General features: G+C 41.4%; 1 protein-coding gene across 1 annotated transcript; it reads left to right on the top strand.

Moving 5' to 3' along the window:
- Positions 1 to 2,336: 2,336 nt before the first annotated feature.
- Positions 2,337 to 20,252, top strand: LOC138664214 (uncharacterized). The gene is made up of 4 exons (XM_069750714.1): positions 2,337 to 2,488; positions 10,450 to 10,495; positions 11,681 to 11,878; positions 15,913 to 20,252. Exons 1-4 carry the CDS (start codon positions 2,441 to 2,443, stop codon positions 16,281 to 16,283), a joined length of 663 nt encoding a protein of 220 aa, XP_069606815.1. The 5' UTR covers positions 2,337 to 2,440; the 3' UTR covers positions 16,284 to 20,252.
- The last annotated feature ends 485 nt before the right edge of the window (positions 20,253 to 20,737 follow it).

Below are 20,737 nucleotides of genomic sequence, written 5' to 3'. Positions count from 1 at the left end.
CACCACTCTGAGAGTGAAATAAGGGTCTCTAGGCCCAGACACAACACACTGAGAGGGGAATAAGGGTCTCTAGGCCCAGACACACCACACTGAGAGTGGAATAAGGGTCTCTAGGCCCAGGCACACCACAATGAGAATGGAATAAGGGTCTCTAGGCCCAGACACACCACAATGAGAGTGAAATAAGGCCCAGACACACCATAATGAGAGTGGAATAAGGGTCTCTAGGCCCAGACACACCATAATGAGAGTGGAATAAGGGTCTCTAGGCCCAGACACACGACACTGAGAGTGGAATAAGGGTCTCTAGGCCCAGGCACACCACAATGAGAATGGAATAAGGGTCTCTAGGCCCAGACAAACCACAGTGAGAGTGAAATAAGGCCCAGACACACCATAATGAGAGTGGAATAAGGGTATCTAGGCCCAGACACACCACAATGAGAGTGGAATAAGGGTCTCTAGGCCCAGACAAACCACAATGAGAGTGAAATAAGGCCCTGACACACCATAATGAGAGTGGAATAAGGGTCTCTAGGCCCAGACACACCACAATGAGAGTGGAATAAGGGTCTCTAGGCCCAGACACACCACAGTGAGAGTGGAATAAGGGTCTCTAGGCCCAGACACAGCACAATGAGTGGAATAAGGGTCTCCTTAACTCCTTAATAAACTGTTCTTAATAAACTTGTCAGTAGTTTTTAATGTGGGCAATTTTCGCTGACATTCTTTTGTGCTGCAGAGCATCTCACCTAAAATTCTATACTACTCTCTGTGCTGCAGAGCATCTCATGTATACCTGCATACTATCCCCCTGTCCTGCAGAGCATTTAACCTATAGATCTTTGCTATTCTCTATCCTGCAGAGCAACTTACCTATAATTCTATATTCTTCTGTCCTGCAGAGCATCTCACCTATAATTCTATATTATTCTTCTGCCCTGCAGAGCATCTCACGTATACCTGCATACTATCCCCCTGTCCTGCAGAGCATTTAACCTATATCTCTTTGCTATTCTCTGTCCTGCAGAGCTTCTCACCTGTAATTCTATATTATTATTCTGCCCTGCAGAGCATCTCACCTATAATTCTATATTATTTTTCTGCCCTGCAGAGCACCTCACATATACCTGCATAATATCCCTCTGTCCTCAAGAGCATTTAACCTATATCCCTATATCTCTTTGCTATTCTCTGTCCTGCAGAGCATCTCACCTATAATTCTTCTATCCTGCAGAGCATCTCATGTATACCTGCATACATTTAACCTATATCTCTTTGCTATTCTCTGTCCTGCAGAGCTTCTCACCTATAATTCTATATTATTCTTCTGTCCTGCAGAGCATCTCACCTATAATTCTATATTATTCTTCTGCCCTGCGGAGCATCTCACGTATACCTGCATACTATCCCCCTGTCCTGCAGAGCATTTAACCTATAGGTCTATGCTATTCTCTATCCTGCAGAGCATTTCACCTATAATTATATATTATTCTTCTGCCCTGCAGAGCATCTCATGTATACATGCATATACTATCCCCCTGTCCCACAGAGCATTTAACCTATAATTCAGACTGTGGGCAATTTTCTGTGGGCATTCTTCACCTTGCACCTCAAATATCATGGATCTGAAACTTTGTGATGCTGCAATTGGCAATTTTCTATGTGAGCAATTTTCCGTGTGGGCAATTTTCCATGTGGGCAATTTTCCCATGGGCATTTTTCCTGTGGGCATTTTTTTGGTCACCGTTGCTGGGGAGTAATGGTAAAACCACGCACGGAGATGGCAATGTCGGGCATAGGTAGGTTAGTGGAGGGAGGAAACACGAGGAGTTCAGTTTTTGACAGGTTCAGTTTCAGATAGAGGGAGGACATGATGTTGGAGACAGCACTAAAACAATCACTGCTGTTTTGGAATAATGCAGGCGTGAGGTGTAGAGGTGTATAATTGGGTGCCATCAGCATAGAGATGGTACTGGAACCCAAATCTACTGATTGTTTGTCCAATAGCGACAGTATACAAAGAGAAGAGGAGCAGGCCTAGGATTGATCCATGAGGAACCCGAACAGTAAGGGAAAATGAGAGGAGGAGGAGCCAGCAAAAGATGCAGTGAAGTAGAGGATTCTTATATTTTGAAAATGAAAATAATTCACTAAAACCTACATGTCAGGAAAAATGAGATATCCCCTTTAAGTGCAAGAAAAGACAAGATTACAGTGGCTATCTTTCTTCCTTGATCAATTCCCTCCCCCTTCAATAGAAAAGTAGAAAGAATCTACGAGACAGAACTGGTTAAACATCTTTTTCTGCCACAAAGTCCAGTGCGTGTCACGTCACGAGTTCTCAGTCGTTTCACTTTGTTCAGTCTTGTGATCTCGCTGCCAGTCTGAATCTTTTCATGAAGTATTCTTTCTCATGCAGTCTTGTGGGGTTTGAAGCATGTCCGTCTTCTGCTGCTGTGTACAAGCCAGTGATAATGAGGACGAGGTAGGAACAGACTTATTGCTAATTCACTATAGACCATGTCTCCACACTAAAGAACATAACTATTCTGTCTGTTGTTCAGTGTTATCAGTCAGCTCAGTCTAGGCTGTATTGGTCTTCAGTAAAAAAGATAAGAAAATCAGGGAAATTTCCTTTCCCCATGAACACAACTCAACTTTATGCCAGTATTTTATGATGAGAACCTCTGTAAAGTTTTACATCTATTAATATGATTGACATCAGCCACTCTTGTTATAACTTGCACCTTTACCATGGCACTGATGATCAAGATTCTTATGCCATTGTGTTATCTCTCATGCAGGGGTGTACATACTAAAAATGTAGTAGAAGGGGCGTATATATCATTAGTGTAACCTGTGCAGCCACAAAGTGGCCCACGAGGTAAGGAGGTCCATTTCCACCTCCAAAGCAGGTGGAATTGTACATTATGATCAGATATTAGACTGCAAAAGGACCATATATTGTTCTAGCACAGGGGCCCTTCTCTGTCTCTGTCTGCCAGTGGCTAGTAGCCTATCCAGAAGTGGTTCTGTTGATTGGCTCCATCCTTTTTCCCTAGAAATGAGCAAGACAAACAGTTGTCACATACCAAATGGATATTCGTTGCATCCCTACCATTACTGTCCAATCTGAAGTAAATGAGAGAACAAGTTATGCAAGGTGTGCCATGATACCATAATAGCGCGCCAGCTATTACCTAAACTGCTCTTCTTGCAATGTAAACAAGGGTAGTAGGAAAGTCAGTAAGGACATATTGCCTTTTAAGCAGGGTTGTATCTATAGTCGATAGAAAGGTACAATCATACCAAGACCTTGAAATCTAGAAGAATCCAAATAGGCTCTTTGACCCATTTGAGAAGACTAATGCTATTAAACAACTAGGATAGTTGGGGGCCCTTTAGGACATGTTGTTTTGGGGTCTACAAGTTTCAAGTAACAACACTAAAGGAATGAGAAAGGTCTAAGGGGCAAAAGAGGCACTTAGTGTGTTCTCCTCTAAAGCAAAAACAGAAGGGGGCTATACTTTGATTTCTGCTTTGAGGTCAACTATGTTCTGTAAATGCCTAATGAGAAGCCAAGCTTTGGGACCAGCAAATGTGATCTGCCCATGGTACAGTAATGGGGGCGAACAGAAGCCTGCTCTGCTTTAAATAGTAACCAATACATGGTCGCTGTAAGGTATCACATACAACTTTCTTTATTTCCCCATCTGAACCAGATCCACTGAAAAATAATTGTAATAACACATTAAAAAGATATAATCATACCAGGCAGAAATACAATGACAATGTATATAGATTAGATCCTAGAGTGAATGATGTCATTAGGTATGGTGCATGTGATATCACAGTGAGTGTAGATTTCTCCAGGGGCATGTCATAAAGTGACGACTGTGATACTATTGGTTGTAATTTGGGTTAATTGCTGCAATTTGCCTTCACTTTTTATCAATGAAGCTACTTAGAGGATATATGAAAGCTGTTAAATCAGATTATTTTAAAAAAAGATAAAAAAAAATCATACAAAATAAATTAAGAAAAAATAAAGCAAACTTTTCTTGTTTTTCTTAACCACAGCCTAGTAATAAATATATAACTGGGTATTTGCCATGTAATTACAGGACGGGAATAAGAGAGACACAGCACATAATAATAGACTTCGGTCCTGCATTGGGTAACCCTTTATAAACTCGATTTGTGGAGTGGAAAGAGGTAGAGAACACAATGACAGCAATCAAATGGTATTTTTTGTCACATGACTGCAGTAAACAAGGCTGAGCCCTAATGTGCAAACACTGAGAACTTCCTCATGTGGAAATGTATGTAAGGAAGAAGGTGCTGACGCCATTACAACATCTGGTAATGGATGTGATCTTGCAGCTTAGGTGAAAGATACTGCAATGGGGCATGGTGCACCAGTAATAAGGCACAGCAACTTCTAATATGGCATTATCACAATAAGTGATAGTGAATGTGACAACGTTGCTGCTGACAATCTACAGTACCCATAATTAGACAGTTGACAAAACATCCAATACTATTAGATTATTGTTGTCCACATTCATTGTCATTTGTTTCAATTAGAGATGAACTGATCAATCCATGGAAGTTCCAGTTTGAGTTGATATTTCTGAGACTCCTGGTTTCACCCACATTCAAACATTTTGAGATTTGATTCTAAATTCGCAACATTAAAAAAAACATGCCCAGCACCATTTCTCACACTGCTCAAGCATCAGACGGCAGGCTAGCATCATTTTGCTCTGCCATGTGGGCTTCCCCATGTTGCCCTATAGCTATGACATCTTCTTATCATACCTTGTACAGTCGTGGTCAATACCTGGGTCATCACCGCTCTGCCGCTCCTAGTGGAGAACAGGTTGTACGGCAAAGTCATTTTCCATCTCCAAAGTCACCAGGCAAGCCTTTATCCTCAATAATGTAAGCAGGATCCTCTTTCTCGTGCAGAGTGTAAGCTCTTATGGTCTGTGGGATCCTCTCTCTCTCTCCTGTGGAATGTAAGCTCTTATGGTCAGCAGGGTCCTCTCTCTCTCCTGTAGAGTGTAAGATCTTATGGTCAGCAGGGTCCTCTCTCTCTCCTGTAGATTGTAAGATCTTATGGTCAGCAGGGTCCTTTCTCTCTCCTGTAGAGTGTAAGCTCTTATGGTCAGCAGGGTCCTCTCTCTCTCTCCTGTAGATTGTAAGATCTTATGGTCAGCAGGGTCCTTTCTCTCTCCTGTAGCGTGTAAGCTCTTATGGTCAGCAAGGTCCTTTCTCTCTCCTGTAGAGTGTAAGCTCTTATGGTCAGCAGGGTCATCTCTCTCTCTTCTGTAGAGTGTAAGCTCTTATGGTCAGCAGGGTCCTCTCTCTCTCTTCTGTAGAGTGTAAGCTTTTATGGTCAGCAGGGTCCTCTCTCTCTCTCCTGTAGAGTGTAAGCTCTTATGGTCAGCAGAGTTCTTTCTCCTGTAGAGTGCAAGCTCTTATGGTCAGCAAGGTCCTTTCTCTCTCCTGTAGAGTAAAAGCTCTGATGGTCAGCAGGGTCATCTCGCTCTCCTGTAGAGTGTAAGCTCTTATGGTCAGCAGGGACCTCTCAGTCTCCTATAGAGTGTAAGCTCTGATGGTCAGTAGGGTCCTCTCTCTCTCTCTCCTGTAGAGCGTAAGCTCTCATAGTCAGTAGGGTCCTGTCTCTCTTCTGTAGAGTGTAAGCTCTTATGGTCAGCAGGGATGTCTCTCTCTCCTGTAGAGTGTAAGCTCTAATGGTCAGTAGGGTCCTCTCTCTCTCCTGTACAGTGTAAGCTCTTATAATCAGTAGGGTCCTCTTTCTCCTGTAGAGTGTAAGCTCTCATAGTCAGTAGGATCCTGTCTCTCTTCTGTAGAGTGAAGCTCTTATGGTCAGCAGGGTCCTCTCTCTCTCCTGTAGAGTGTAAGCTCTTATGGTCAGCAGGGCCCTCTCTCTCTCCTGTAGAGTGCAAGCTCTAATGGTCAGTAGGGTCCTGTCTCTCTTCTGTAGAGTGTAAGCTCTTATGGTCAGCAGGGTCCTCTCTCTCTCTCCTGTAGAGTGTAAGCTCTTATGGTCAGCAGGGTCCTCTCTCTCTCCTGTAGAGTGTAAGCTCTACTGGTTAGTTAAGTCCTTTCTCTCTCCTGTAGAGTGTAAACTCTTATGGTCAGCAGGGACCTCTCTCTCTTGAAATAGCAAAAAAGAAAAAAAGCCAGCTCACCGAGTAGCCACCGCAGGAGCACGGAACCCAACGCTGATCCACGCGGTCATCATATGGAGAAGAAAAAAAAAAAAAATCGTTCCAGCACCAAATAGTAAAATCCAAATTCCAAACTTTATTTAGCCAATGTAAAAACAACGGTGGACATATGCTCTACATGTGCATATCAGGACACGAGCGACGCGTTTCGATCCTACACGGATCTTTATCAAAGCTACATGTGAAATGGTCATCAATCGATATATAGACCCTATACACCAATAGCATTCAAATGAACGGTCACATGACCGTATAGGAGGTCCTTCACATATACACATAATAGTGGTAAAAAAATAATGAAAACACACTGCGATAAAACAAATCTGTGATAAAAAACATAACAACATATATAGACACATTCTAATAATGAAACATTAATTCGTTACGTCTATTCAAACCTGTAGGAGACCGTGTGCTGAGGTGGTAAATCCAAAAGGCCTCACGGGTATGGAGGCAACGAATAGTGTCTCCACCCCGTGGAGGCTTATTAACACGTTCGATCCCGTATGCCCGAAAAAATTTGGTACTGCGAGCATGAGCAATTACAAAATGTCTGGAAGCCGCTGATAAGGTACGTGTAGATTCACCCGTATAGCCTATATCATAAAGATGTTCATTGATACGAATTTTCAACTTTCGTGACGTACAGCCAACATAAGACAGCTGACATGCAATGCAATCGATTTTGTAAATAACACATTTAGTATTGCAGTTAATATACTGCTTGATATTAAAACATTGCGTGTTATTGTGATTAGAAAATTTTTTGGTGATAATAGCATGTGCGCATGTTTTACAGTTATTGGTACCGCACTTGAAAAAACCATTGCACTCTAACCATGTTTTATTTCTTTTCTTATCCGTGCAAAAAAAACTCGGTGAGACTCTGTTGCCTATAGACGGTGCTTTTCTTGCAACAACGTTAACACCAGTTTTCAAAATTTCTGCTAAATTTGCATCCTCATATAATATGGGAAGGAATTTATTTATGATCCCTTTAATTTGATCAAGATCCGTGTAGGATCGAAACGCGTCGCTCGTGTCCTGATATGCACATGTAGAGCATATGTCCACCGTTGTTTTTACATTGGCTAAATAAAGTTTGGAATTTGGATTTTACTATTTGGAGCTGGAACGATTTTTTTTTTTTACCTCTCTCTCTTGTAGAGTATAAGCTCTTATGGTCTTATGATCTCTCTCTTTCTCTTTACCTCTCCTCTTATGGTGAGTGGAGTCCTCTCTCTCTTCTACCCCATGTGTATTTTCTAAGCAATTGAAAGGTTTCCAGTATTGAGATTCGCACAAATTAATTTTTTCCAAATACAGTTTTTGGAAAAAATTGTCGAAGTTGGTGATTTTGAATTTCAAAAGATCTACCCATCTTTAGTTGCAATGCACTGACTGTTTTCTCAACTGTCAGGTACGGAACGAGGTGCCAGTATCAGTACAGACCTAGGAAGAGCTTGTTGCTGATGTAGGAGTGTGTAGTGATGTTGCAATGCTTTGCCATACTGCTGACTGGAGGGGCAAAGGAGAGCTAATTAAAGTTTGGCACCAAGTAGGCAATGAGTGGATGGTAATCGCATGCTGCTAAGTGGACCTATGGTTAGCCTATACAGACTAATAAACTTAAGGCCTGTTTATTGAAGGAGAGTTGGTGAGCTGGTTGGCAGAGTGGTCTTTTTCCAGGCAGAGACATACTCTAACAAAGGTGCGAATTGTGCAGCTACACAAGGGCCTGATGGATGCGTGAAACGACTGTCATATTAAAAGCAGCTTCTTATTGTCTATTAGATTGCATGTGATGGACTTGGCTAATAAATTTCATAATTAATAATTACTGGTGGATTATTGTGTAGAAATGAATTAGAGAGTGCTCCATGAAAAACTACAGAATAACAAGTGGCCCATACACTGCTATTGATTGGGGGCCCTGTGCTGTCACTGGCCACCATCTGGCTTGTTCATTGGTGGGCTAGAGGCCAGAAGAACTTGACAATACAATAAAGGGATGTGCTTGAGTGTGTGATGTGAGGCCTATGGAGGTATTGATCAGTGAGTTGAATGGTGTACTTTTAAGAGACCCATTTGGAGAAGGTTGTCCTTTTTATCCTGTCGAGCAAGGTCTAGATCACATGTTAGAGTTAAGTATGGTAGGACAACTGGATGGGTTGACTGCTGCTCAACTTGTGGGTGGCTAAAACTGAGTCTAGGTTGGGTCTGCATCAGACATCAGCCCGGGAAGGAGTGGTGAGCAGCAGATGCAGCAGATACTGCTTCTATGGTTCAGTTTGAGGTGTAGTGGACTGAACAGGGATATGATAGGAAGAAAGGTCTGTTAAAGAAGGAATTTTAAGACTAGGCCAAGACTAGTAGTGCAGAAAGTTGTGATGTAAATTTAAACTGGGAATTATGGTTTAACGGTGATGATGTGAAACAAACACCATCCTGAGATCTGTATGACGTAACATTGTCCTGAAGCCCTTGTAAAAATCAACACTGGCCGTAAAAAAAAGTCTTCATCTGATGTATATTGAAATCTGCTCAGTTTGTATTTAGAATTTTTAAGCAATAGCAGTATCTACAGTTAACTACAACTAACAAATTATTGCACCTATATGAGATTTGTAACCATCAAGCGTGTTCTGCCACTGCTGTCTGACGAAAGAAAAAGGACCAGGTGAGGATTCAGCTGCATTGTTTTATACATATATGTAACATATTGTGCCCTTGGTAGAGTAGCACTTGTGGAGATACTCAATATATATCGCAATCTACCACTTGTGCATCCTAGGCCTTGCACTACAGAGTGAAACACAACCACAACAATCAAGCTCTAGTGACTTGCATGAGATTTATAACCAATAAGTGTGTTCTGAAAAAAAGGAGACGGAAAAAAACGATGTCATATACAAATATGCAAATTTACATGCCCCTGATAGAGTAGTGCTAGTGTCAAATCCACTATATTGCCCGGCAATCTACTACTTGTGCAGCCCAGGCCTTAAACTACAGTGTGAATCACATCAAACAAGCTCTAGTGCCTTATATGAGATTAGTAACCAACAAGTGGGTTCTGCCAGTGCTATGTAAAGAAAGAAGAAGAAAAAAGAACCATGTGAGGCCTTGGCTGCATTGTCAAATACAGTACACATATACAAGTTTATGTGCTCCTGTGTTGTGAATTCTGCTCTTGGGCTCCCTCCGGTGGTTGTTGATGGTAATGCAGTTATTCCTGAGCAGCAGTCTTGGACAGGTGTTTCTGCTAATTGCAATGCTGACTGGGGTATCTAGCTTTGCAGGACTCATTAGTCCTTGCCAGTAGTCAATGTTCCTTTGGAAGTGTTGGTCCTCTGCCTGGCCTCTCCTGCTTGCTGCCAATTCAGCAAAGATAAGTGTTTGCTTCTTTTTTTTAGACACACTGCTGTGTGTTTATTTTCTGTGCTGATCTTGTTTCTATTTTGTTCCTGCTAGACTGTGACTGATGTTTTTCTCAGTCTAGTTGGATTCGCTGGAGTCGCAGATATACTCTCCACATCTTTAGTTAGGTGGTGGAGTTTTTGTATTTTTCTGCTGTGGATATTTTGTAGTGTTTTATGCTGACCGCATAGTATCCTGTACTATCCTTTCCTATCTAGGTAGAAGTGGCCTCCTTTGCTTATCCCTGTTTTCTGTCTGCGTGTGTCTTTTCCTCTCCTACTCACAGTCATTATTTGTGGGGGGCTACCTATCCTTTGGGGGTCTACTCTGAGGCAAGAGAGTTTTCGTATTCCCATCTTTAGGGATATTTAGTCCTTAGGCTGTGTCGAGGTGTCTAGGTCTGGTTAGGCACACCCCACGGCTACTTCTAGTTGCGGTGATAGGATCAGGGTTTGCGGTCAGTAAAGTTACCACTGCTCCAGTGAAGGTCATTTCATGCTGCTCCAAGGCCACCTGATCATAACACCCCTGGTAGAGTAGCACTAGCTGCGAAACCCACTTTATTGCACGCCAATATTCCTCTTGTGGAGTGTAGGACTCGCGCTTTTATTGTAAGGGGAATCTTTTCAAATCTGAAAGGAAAAACTCCTGCAATTCAACTCTGACAATCTGATGATATATTGACATCAGAATCCTTAAGATTTGTTCTACGCTTCATTAACTTCTCTCTTCCTTTAAATATATTTCATTTTTATTTCTTTTGCAGACTGTACCTTTTTCTAAAAGTATCCAGGTCCCAAAGCAAGTGAAGGGTAAGTGTCTGACTCCACATTTCATCAGTCTTCTAACCTCTTATGACTAGAGTTTCTCCTGATTTATGTATCACCTTTTGTAGCTACTATGAAATACAATCTGTAAAAATGATAATTATGTTGAGTAGGAAACTGTTACGTAGTTTGGCGTTTGTTACAGAAACAATCTAGGAAGGAGAACAATGTCCTGCTGGGCTTCCTTTTTCTGTGCAACAAAGCTATTGACCATGACTGGTACTGTTCAGTATAATGCAGAGGATAGGGAATGGATGGTTTTGCATCAAGTTGGTGACCTTGATAGATATCTGCACAGTATTGAAAACTAAGCGCCAACCAAAAAGTGGAGCCACCTAGTGAACCAAATGGGGTGCTGTCTAGAAAGCACAGCACCTGCAAATAAATCTCATCAGGCAACGTTCCCACAATGAGTTTTGGTGAATTTTTTACTCTGCGTATTTTCGAAAATGCAAGCAACCTATTTTACTTAATGGGTGCAGAAATGGTGCAGAAAATCTACAGCATCAAAAACTGACCAAAAGATAATTGTGGGAATGTAGTTTAGCAGTGTTAGAATGAGTAGAGATTACCTTCAAATGAATGTTAAACATTTCTGTATTCTGAAGTGCGTCCTCTCACCTAACATGGTAACAAGATAGCAAGGAAGTTACGGCAGGTGCACATCTTGAATATTTCCAGCGTTTTTCAGTGAATTTTTTTTTTATTAGTAAAAAATCTATGTATGTTACAGTACCAGCTAATGAACGAGATTTTAGAAATCTCATGCCCACGCTACTTATTTTTTCCTTACATACTGTATTTGATCCATCAATGCATTTTTTACAAATCTACATTATGTCAATTCTTTCAGCGTTTTTCACCCATTCAAAGAAATGCAAATAAAAACAAATCAAGTATTATACGCTGCATTTTTCCTGATAAAAGAAGTGTTTTAGTGCAGAAAAATCCACTGCAACTGTGGAGGATGGCAATCCCATGACCATTGATGGCCAAATCCAAGTGGAGAATTGATGAAAAAAATGACTGCACTGCTCACTTCAATGTCAGCTACCATTATTTGGGATCAGAGTGATATGTTATGTCTCAAATTGTAATTTTCTGTATGCACAACACAGACACTACCGATCCTGATGACTACAAAACTCACATTTTTCCTCTTATTTTTAGTGCTGGAGAAAGGCAAGAACCTTGCCGTAAAGACAGTAAATGTCAAGGAATACGATGATAAATTTATTGAGATTGCTGAGCTGTACAACAACCAGGTGGAAAGTTACACAAGTATGAAAGAATCTTTATCCCAACTTAACGAAGTCAATGATTCTGCCGACCTTACCAGTTGCATAGAGAAAATAAAGGAAAAGTACAGTAAGTGTAAATACTGAATCATATCATGCAAAATGATTCTGGAGCTCACCACCTCCCTCCCTATCTAATATCCCAAGAATCAGAGCGAGAGTCATTGTAATAAAAAATGTGAGTGTACATACATTGGGGAAAACCTAACCCTTTCATGGGGCTTCAACACCCCAGGAAGGGGCTAGATCTACCCCAAAATACATTACAATTACCTTTCATGAGCATCACTCTCCATACTAATCATTTCAAAGCCCACTTGTGTTTTAAGGTGACTTTTTAAAATAAAGTGTCAAATGTATACATTGAGAAGAATACAATTTCGAGCCATTAAATGACTTACGTATTAAATTTTTCAATTTACCTCTCTGCAAAGTCTTTAATTTTCAGTTGTCTCTGAGTTAGTGGGTAGAGACTATCTGCTATGATATCATCCATAACTTGCACACACAGACATGAGGGATTCCTGTTCTCCTGCCTGTATCTAACCCATGTTCAGAAGTAGCAGCATGGAACACTTTATAAAGATGTACTGAACAGTGTAGATGTGAATCCAGCTGTGCAATGAGTTAAAAGCAATAGCAGAGTCTGTGTGTATCTATGTATGTCTCCCAGTCACTCTGTTTTCACCTTCAATAAATAGCTGTAGCCTGATCCCACAGTGAGTTGGCAGTTCTCGTATCTTGAGCAAAATGGCCTTTAACATAATTTCAGACTGAATTATGAGTTTAAGGGGCATGGAGAAAAGAAGAAAGTTGAAGAAAGAAGCAGATCTCTTTTATAAGATACAAAAAAATTTTTTTTTGCTTGCACTATTAATTTCTGCAAAGTTGGTTGAATTGACAACTACCATTTATTGATGGTGGCACCCAGAACGCTGCACTTTTTCCTTCTGTTATTCTCAACAAAATGAAAACAAGGTTACAAAATTACTTTCTTGAAAAAAAAAAAAAATTCGATGAATGACTAGTGCAATGCTGAAATATCTAGTAGAGGTATCTGAGGCTTACATTTTGATAGCAATGCCAATAACCATGTTTTCTTGGCAAGAAGCTGCTGCTCTTCATTTCTTACTCTTTAGTAATTAATTAGAAGAGATCTATATTTATTTTCCATTTTTATTTGAAGGTATGTTTTTCGATCTAATGGGCAACACGACAGTATCATAATTTTTCCATAAGAGACTTAAGGGACCCTTTCAGACTTTTTCAATTTTTCCTCATCCCATTCCAGTTTACTGACTATATTTTGTTGGTGGTGTGTGCAAATCAAAACCATCTCGCTGGCCATAAATCTCTCCGGCCAGTCACAGAAAGAGGCAAACATGTGGCCAAAATACATAGGACTCTTAAACAAACCCGCATTAAAAAAAATAAACCAGCAGCCTGCAGAGTTCTAGGCGAATCATGAGGCAATTCCATTAGGTTATGGTCTAATACACAAAGGAGAACGATCTAACCGGTTGACTAATTAATTATACAAAGTGATTGAAAAGACAGAGGCCTCAGGGTAGATAACGTAGGCAACAGCCTTTTCCCAATATTTCCCTCCTGTTCATCATACATAAAGTTGCAGGCATACTATATGCTAATTCAATTTTAAGGAATTGGCCAGTAGACAATGGTTATTTTTTTAGAAAGCGCTCTAGTTAAAAGAAATCTAGTCTAGTCTTAAAAAAATCTAGTCTTAAAAAAAAAAAAATGAATACTCCAACTGAATGATACCTGACAGCTACTGTTTCCATCCTCAATTATCTCTTCTTCCTGATCCCATCTTAACACAGTGGAAATGCTGATCAGCCAAAAAATGGCTGAGGCAGGTCACAACAGTAGCCAGTGATTGGCCAAGCAGACATTTCTGGTGTACCTAGATGTATACCAGAAGTAGAAATAGAGACCCGAGGGGACTGGGTAACTTGTGGAAGATTGGTTAGAGTAAAAAAATTCAATTAATTCTTAATTAGTTAATTAAGAGTTAATTATTTAAAAAAAAAACAGTTTGAACCCTTGAAAAAATGAACTCAACTGGACAAAACATTTGGCTTTCTAATTGCCAATATTGAAGGACCTGTAGTGTCACTACTACCCGGATGTTGAGATATCGCTATTGCTCCCTTGTCCACTTTTGGGTCCAAAAGGTGGACTTTTCCCCCCCTCCTTATGCTGGTGTCATGTATGAAGGTGGCTGCTTGTCTTACAGAAAATGTGTCTGGCTTAGCTATTAAAATTAGCAAGCAAGCCTCCTTTACGCACATCGTTGATCATGTTCTGACATAAGGAAGGGCATGATGCTTTCTCTTGTGTTGGCACCAAACCACAAGTTGAACCTTGAGGAACATCTCAGCAGCTTTCGACACTGTTGATCACCCTCTCCTACTCTCTAGGCTCCAGTCACTAGGCCTTAGGGACACTGCTCTCTCCTGGTTCTCTTCCTACCTTTCTGACCATTCCTACAGTGTTCTGTTCTCTGGCTCCACTTCCTCTCCTCTTCCTCTCACTGTCAGGGTACCTCAGGGCTCAGTCCTTGGCCCCCTTCTCTTCTCCCTCTACACGGCCCCAATTGGCCAGACCATCAGCAGATTTGGGTTTCAGTATCATCTTTATGCTGATGACACACAACTATACACGTCATCCCCTGACCTTACCCCAGCGGTACTACAGAACGCCACTGACTGTCTGTCTGCAGTCTCCAACATCATGTCCGCTCTCTATCTGAAACTCAACCTCTCCAAAACTGAACTTCTTCTGCTCCCGCCATCTACTAACCTCCCTAAATCTGACATTTCCCTCTCCGTGGGTGGCACCATAATAACACCCCGGCAGCAGGCGCTCTGTCTAGGTGTTATGTTTGACTCCGATCTCTCCTTCACATCCCATATACAATCTCTTGCCCGCTCGTGCCGCTTACACCTAAAGAACATCTCTAGAATCCGCCCTTTTCTCACCATGGAAACAACAAAAACCCTCACTGTCACCCTGATCCACTCCTGCCTGGACTACTGCAATGCTCTATTAATTGGCCTCCCCCTCACGTGACTTTCCCCTCTCCAGTCCATCCTTAATGCAGCAGCCAGGGTCATCCATCTGGCTAATTGTTACTCGGACGCGTCCGCTCTTCGCCAGTCATTACACTGGCTGCCCATTCATTACAGGATACAATTCAAAGTACTTGTTCTCACCCACAAAGCTCTCTACAGTGCGGCACCCCCTTACATCTCCTCCCTCATTTCTGTCTATCGGCCTAACCGACCGCTGCGCTCTGCAAATGACTTTCGACTAACCTCTGCGTTTATCCGTACCTCCCACTCCCGACTCCAAGACTTCTCCCGTGCTGCGCCAATCCACTGGAATGCTCTACCCCAAGATATTAGGACCATCCACAATTTGCATAGTTTTAGGCGCTCGCTCAAAACACATTTGTTCAGAGCGGCCTACCATGGTCACTAATCAAACTCATTTTATGTTTGTGTGTAGCACATTCACTACTTCCATCTATCCCCCACCCCCTGAAGATGGCTGGACCATCATTGTAAATACATCATTGTAAATACACACCTGTGCTTTGTATCTCCCCCACCTCATTGTAGATTGCAAGCTCTCACGAGCAGGGTCGTTTTATTTCGCTTTAATTATTGTATTGTTAACGTTGTTACTTATGACTGTTGTGTTTGATACTGATAAACTGTAAAGCGCTGTGGAATATGTTGGCCCTATATAAATGATTATTATTATTATTATTATTATTCAGCAGCTTTCTTAGTTTTACTATAGTCATGTTACATCAGCAGTAGGGAATGGACTACATAAAAAAATAACCTATAGTGATCTCCTTAACCCTCCATCACTCCAATGACACAACTCCATCTTTTCTTTTTTTAATTTAACTTATTTCATTTTCTTGGCAACAGTTTTTTAAATTCTGAAAAACCCATATCTGCTGGACAACCCCTTAAATATAAAGTTAAAGTGCAATAAATTTCCAGCATGCTACTTTACATACATTCCGTTTCAACTTAGATCTTATAAGTTTCTGCTCTTCCTTTGCAGGCAACTATAACATCCAGATACAAATGAAAGGATACAACTTTAATCTACTTGTGGAACCAACTGAAGATATCCCAGTAAACTTACAGGAATCACAGAAACTAATGAAAGAGCTGAGTAGGGCAACCAAAGTTCTTATTGGAAGCCAGACCAAGCTGGGGGGCATGGTGTTTTCTTCATGTCAGAAACAAGAAGAAATGGCTAACAAAATAAAGGAGGTCAATCCTGGATATCTGGACCAGATACGTCTGGTGGAAAACCTAGAAGAGAACATGAAGAACATAGAGAAAGCTAAACTATTGTCCACCAAGTATGAAGAAGAAGCCAGCGAGGTTCTTAGGAACATTGCCCATATTGCAGGTGCTGCCATCTGAAATAACACTATGTATTTTATACATTTGTACTTTCTGCTTCAATTCAAGTGGATGACTTCCAATTCTTGGAAAATATGAGTGAATTGAAGATACAATGGTAGCACCACTGGGACACTGAAAAATATTTGTGCCAACACTGGCTGATGTTGGCCATTCCAGATATGAAGTTCTGGTCTACTGCAATAGGAACATGATGGTCTAAAGCCTCACTATAATGCATCTGATCAGTCAAAGATATTATACAATGCTAAGGCTTTAGACAACTAAAGGATGTAAAGCCACTATATGGCGAAATCTGATCTCTATTTGAAACATTCACACTTAATTTCAGTAATTTTTGTAATAACTACAACAATTATGTAATATAACCTTTATTAAAAGAAAATAGATATATAATAATTTATTGGCCATATTAAAAACCATTGGTGTTGGCATAGTCCCTATATTTCAGTGAGTACCTACAAGTCAGTTATCATTTACCAGTGGCCATCTCACTTGGTGGGTTGGAAGTAAGGGGACCCCACCCAATAGTTATGAGTAGAAAAAGGTTGGAAACATGTCCTAACATTTACAGCATACCCTGTGCAGCAGGGAATAACCCTTTTAATTTCATGGAGGATTGACTGACAGGGCAAAATTATATTCTAAAGTGAGGACATTTCCATGTAGGTGGCTTGCCCTAAGAAGAATCATAATTTTGTTTTCTTGACATGATCTAGATGTCAAGAAAAGTTCTTTAAAGCTCTTTGCAAAATAAGTACTTGGAACACCATGTGTGGGGCCACAAGGTCCAGAGCATTATCCATCAGGCAGTCAGGCTGGCCAGCTTTGTCCAGCACTTTCTTTATTGACAGCGTTGGCTTTTTGACAACGTTGCCCCAACTGATATCCCACGCATGTGCATATCTCTCAGAATATGTGCAAAATAGCCTTTCTTGTAGACTTGGCCATCGGCTACCTGTTCTGCACGTGCATCAACACTATGGGGATGTGCACATGCCTATCATGTGCATTTCTGTCAATCTTGTATAAGGATTCTTTTTTACACATACCTCACCATTCAGTTCCTTATTTTAAATAGGCTTAAACCATACTTACAAACTGGTCCAATGTTCAGGAGGCTCCTGGAAAAAGTTAAGACCTCGTTGTCTCTTGGAACAGTTAGTATATCTTTTGGCATATGCTGAATCCTCCTGAAACTTGAGCGTAAAGTTGGAATGCAAATGATTATTTAAGGTGCAGGAAATTTGGATGTTGTCAACAAAAGAGCTGAGTAGCTGTCCTTTACGTCTATTTCTAGTCCTGATCATTTTCATTCCTGTTACTGCATTCATCTCTGGTGGTAACATCTCATACATTCCTGAGTCTTGGCTATGGTTTATGACTGTCACATTTGTCTGCTCCTTTGATACCACTTTCATCTAGTCTTCAGGTGTGACCATGAATTGAGAATTGATTGGTCTGGTGCTACTTTTATGTTTAAAACATAAGACAACTGTTTGGGGCCTCTGTTGGTCTACGAATGTGAATCCCACCATTTGCATTCACTGTAGGCTTCCTCAAGGTATGGATACTAAGCTAGCATGGTGGTGAGCAGTAGACTAGTAGTCATCATTGCCCCATCATCATGGAGACTACATGCTGTCCATTGTTTGCTCTGGTTTCCTTTGGCTGTCTACCTCCCACATACCAAAACATATACAGTTGAGTTGACCATCTGAGACATAAGCTTTAATCATGTAGAAGGAAGCCCAGAAGGACAGTATTTTCCAATCTCTAAGTGTAAAAAGTACAGATGTTCATCACAATGCTCTGTATATTTGCTCAGTGAATAATGTATCTTTTTAGTGTACATATACCATATTTTCGGTGTGACTTGTTCTGTGAGTTTCCATGCAGTCTGTCTGGTTTTTGCTCTATCAATTAAATGCTATTTTATGGCCCATGTGTCTACCCTGAAAAGAAATTCCTGCATGGATTTTTTTTAAGTAAAGATGAATTCCTTTAGATCACAAAGCTGGAAACTGCTAGTCGATAATCCAGTCACATAGAAAAGTCACAAAGGTCGGAAACCTCAGAATAAATCAATGTTCTTTGTTTAAGCAGGTGTTTTTGTCCTTTTTGGATTCTTAAATTGTCCATTACATGGCAGACTAATTTAATTATGCTATCCTTCAGATAGGAATACACTTTTAAACACTTACTTTAAAACCAAAAAAAAATCATTCTAAAATTGCATCCTGTCAATAGAAATGCACTGAGTAGCTGGAAAACATACCCGTATATACTCGAGTATAAGCCGACCCGAGTATAAGCCGACCCCCCTAATTTTGCCACAAAAAACTGGGAAAACTTATTGACTCGAGTATAAGCCTAGGGTAGGAAATGCAGCAGCTACTGGTAAATTTCAAAAATAAAAATAGATGCTCTATACCGTTCATTATTGCCCCATAAGATGCTCCATATAAAGCTGTGCCATATATAATGCTCCATACTGTTCATTATTGCCCCATAGATGTGCCATAGAAAGCTCTGCCATATAGTGCTCTGCACCGTTCATTATTGCCCCATAGCTGCCATATAGTGCTGTGTGCCGTTCAGTACTGCCCCATAGCTGCCATATAGTGCTGTGTGCCGTTCAGTACTGCCCCATAGCTGCCATATAGTGCTGTGTGCCGTTCAGTACTGCCCCATAGCTGCCATATAGTGCTGTGTGCCGTTCAGTACTGCCCCATAGCTGCCATATAGTGCTGTGTGCCGTTCAGTACTGCCCCATAGCTGCCATATAGTGCTGTGTGCCGTTCAGTACTGCCCCATAGCTGCCATATACTGCTGTGTGCCGTTCAGTACTGCCCCATAGCTGTGCCATAGAATGCTCTGCCATTGCTGCTGCTGCAATAAAAAAAAAAATAATGCCATACTCATCTTTCTTGCTTGCAGCTCCCAGCATCCGGTCCCGGCGTCTCTGCGCACTGACTGCTCAGGCAGAGGGCGCCGCGCACACTATATGCGTCATCGCGCCCTCTGACCTGAACAGTCAGAGCGCAGAGACGCCGGGAAGATGGAGGCGCCGGGAAGATGGAGCGGCGCCCGGTGGCTGGAACGCAGACAGGTGAATATTACATACTTACCTAGTCCGAGCGATCCTGACGCTCCCTCTGCCTGTCACAGCTGGTCTTCGCTGCCGCAGCCTCTTTCTCTATCAGCGGTCACCGGCACCGCTGATTAGAGAAATGAATACGCGGCTCCACCCCTATGGAAGGTGGAGCCGCCTATTCATTTTTCTAATGAGCGGTCCCACGTGACCGCTGACAGGAAGAGCTGCAGCATGGAAGACGGTGTGACAGGCAGGGGGAGCGCCGGGATCGCTGGGACTAGGTAAGTATGCCTCAGCGCCCTCTCCCCCTCACCCGCCGACCCCACCGCTACCGTGACTCGAGTATAAGCCGAGAGGGGCACTTTCAGCCCAAAATTTTGGGCTGAAAATCTCGGCTTATACTCGAGTATATACGGTAATCAAAATCGCATTAACTAGTAGTCATGGATGTGAAGTTGACAGATAAATAGTCAAGGTGCCCATATTCCAAACACTGCAACTAAGTTTGATTGACATTCTTAAGAAAAGCAGATAACATCTTCTGCCTCCTTAGTCATGATCCTGCACAGGTGTGAATACTGCGCATGCGCTGAATGCAGCCCCGCCAGGGCTTCCTTCCTATATGGCTATCATGACTACTCAACTGATTTTACTTCTACGACTACTAGTAAGTAGAAATGAGAAAATAAAGTTGAGAGAAATTGAACTCTACTTGAATTTTGCAAAAATCGGCATTCCCCAAATTGAGGATTTTTTTGAAAATTCGCTTCCTTGAAGATTCAGCACTATAAGTATAACTGTGTTTGTTATTTTTAAATAAAAAAAGTAAAATTGTGGGATTTTTTATACTTCAAATAAAGGACTTAATTCTGGCTTTGTGTTTGTTTACAATTTAACTATAGGATTAGTAATGGATAAGTGTATCATAGATACCTCTCCATTTCTAAGCTTGATGTCACCGGACAATACAAAGGTGACATGAACCCCACAAATATGAACCCCTCTTGCTCCTCCACATGGCAAGTGTGAAGAGACAGGCAAAGCGCCAGAATAGATGTGCCTTTTCTGGGTGGCTGCAGACTGTTATTTTTAGGTTGGGGGGCAATATTCATGGCCCTTTACCAACCTCCAGCTGTCTGCTTTAGCTTGGTTGGCTGTCAAACATGTGGGGGAAACCAAGCTGTTTTTTTTTTAAATATTTATTTAAATAATTTTAAAAAACAGTGTGTGACCCCTCTATTCTTGATATCCGGCCATGATAAAGCTGAAAGCTGAGGATTGCTACCAGCAGCTGTCAGTTTTGCCATGCTGGTTAACAGAGGCGTATCTAGGGTTTCTGGCACCCGGGGCAAGAATA

This window comes from Ranitomeya imitator, chromosome 2 (genome assembly GCF_032444005.1).
Source record: "Ranitomeya imitator isolate aRanImi1 chromosome 2, aRanImi1.pri, whole genome shotgun sequence".
NCBI classification, from domain to species: Eukaryota; Metazoa; Chordata; class Amphibia; order Anura; family Dendrobatidae; genus Ranitomeya; species Ranitomeya imitator.
This window is presented reverse-complemented; position numbering and strand designations above follow the sequence as displayed.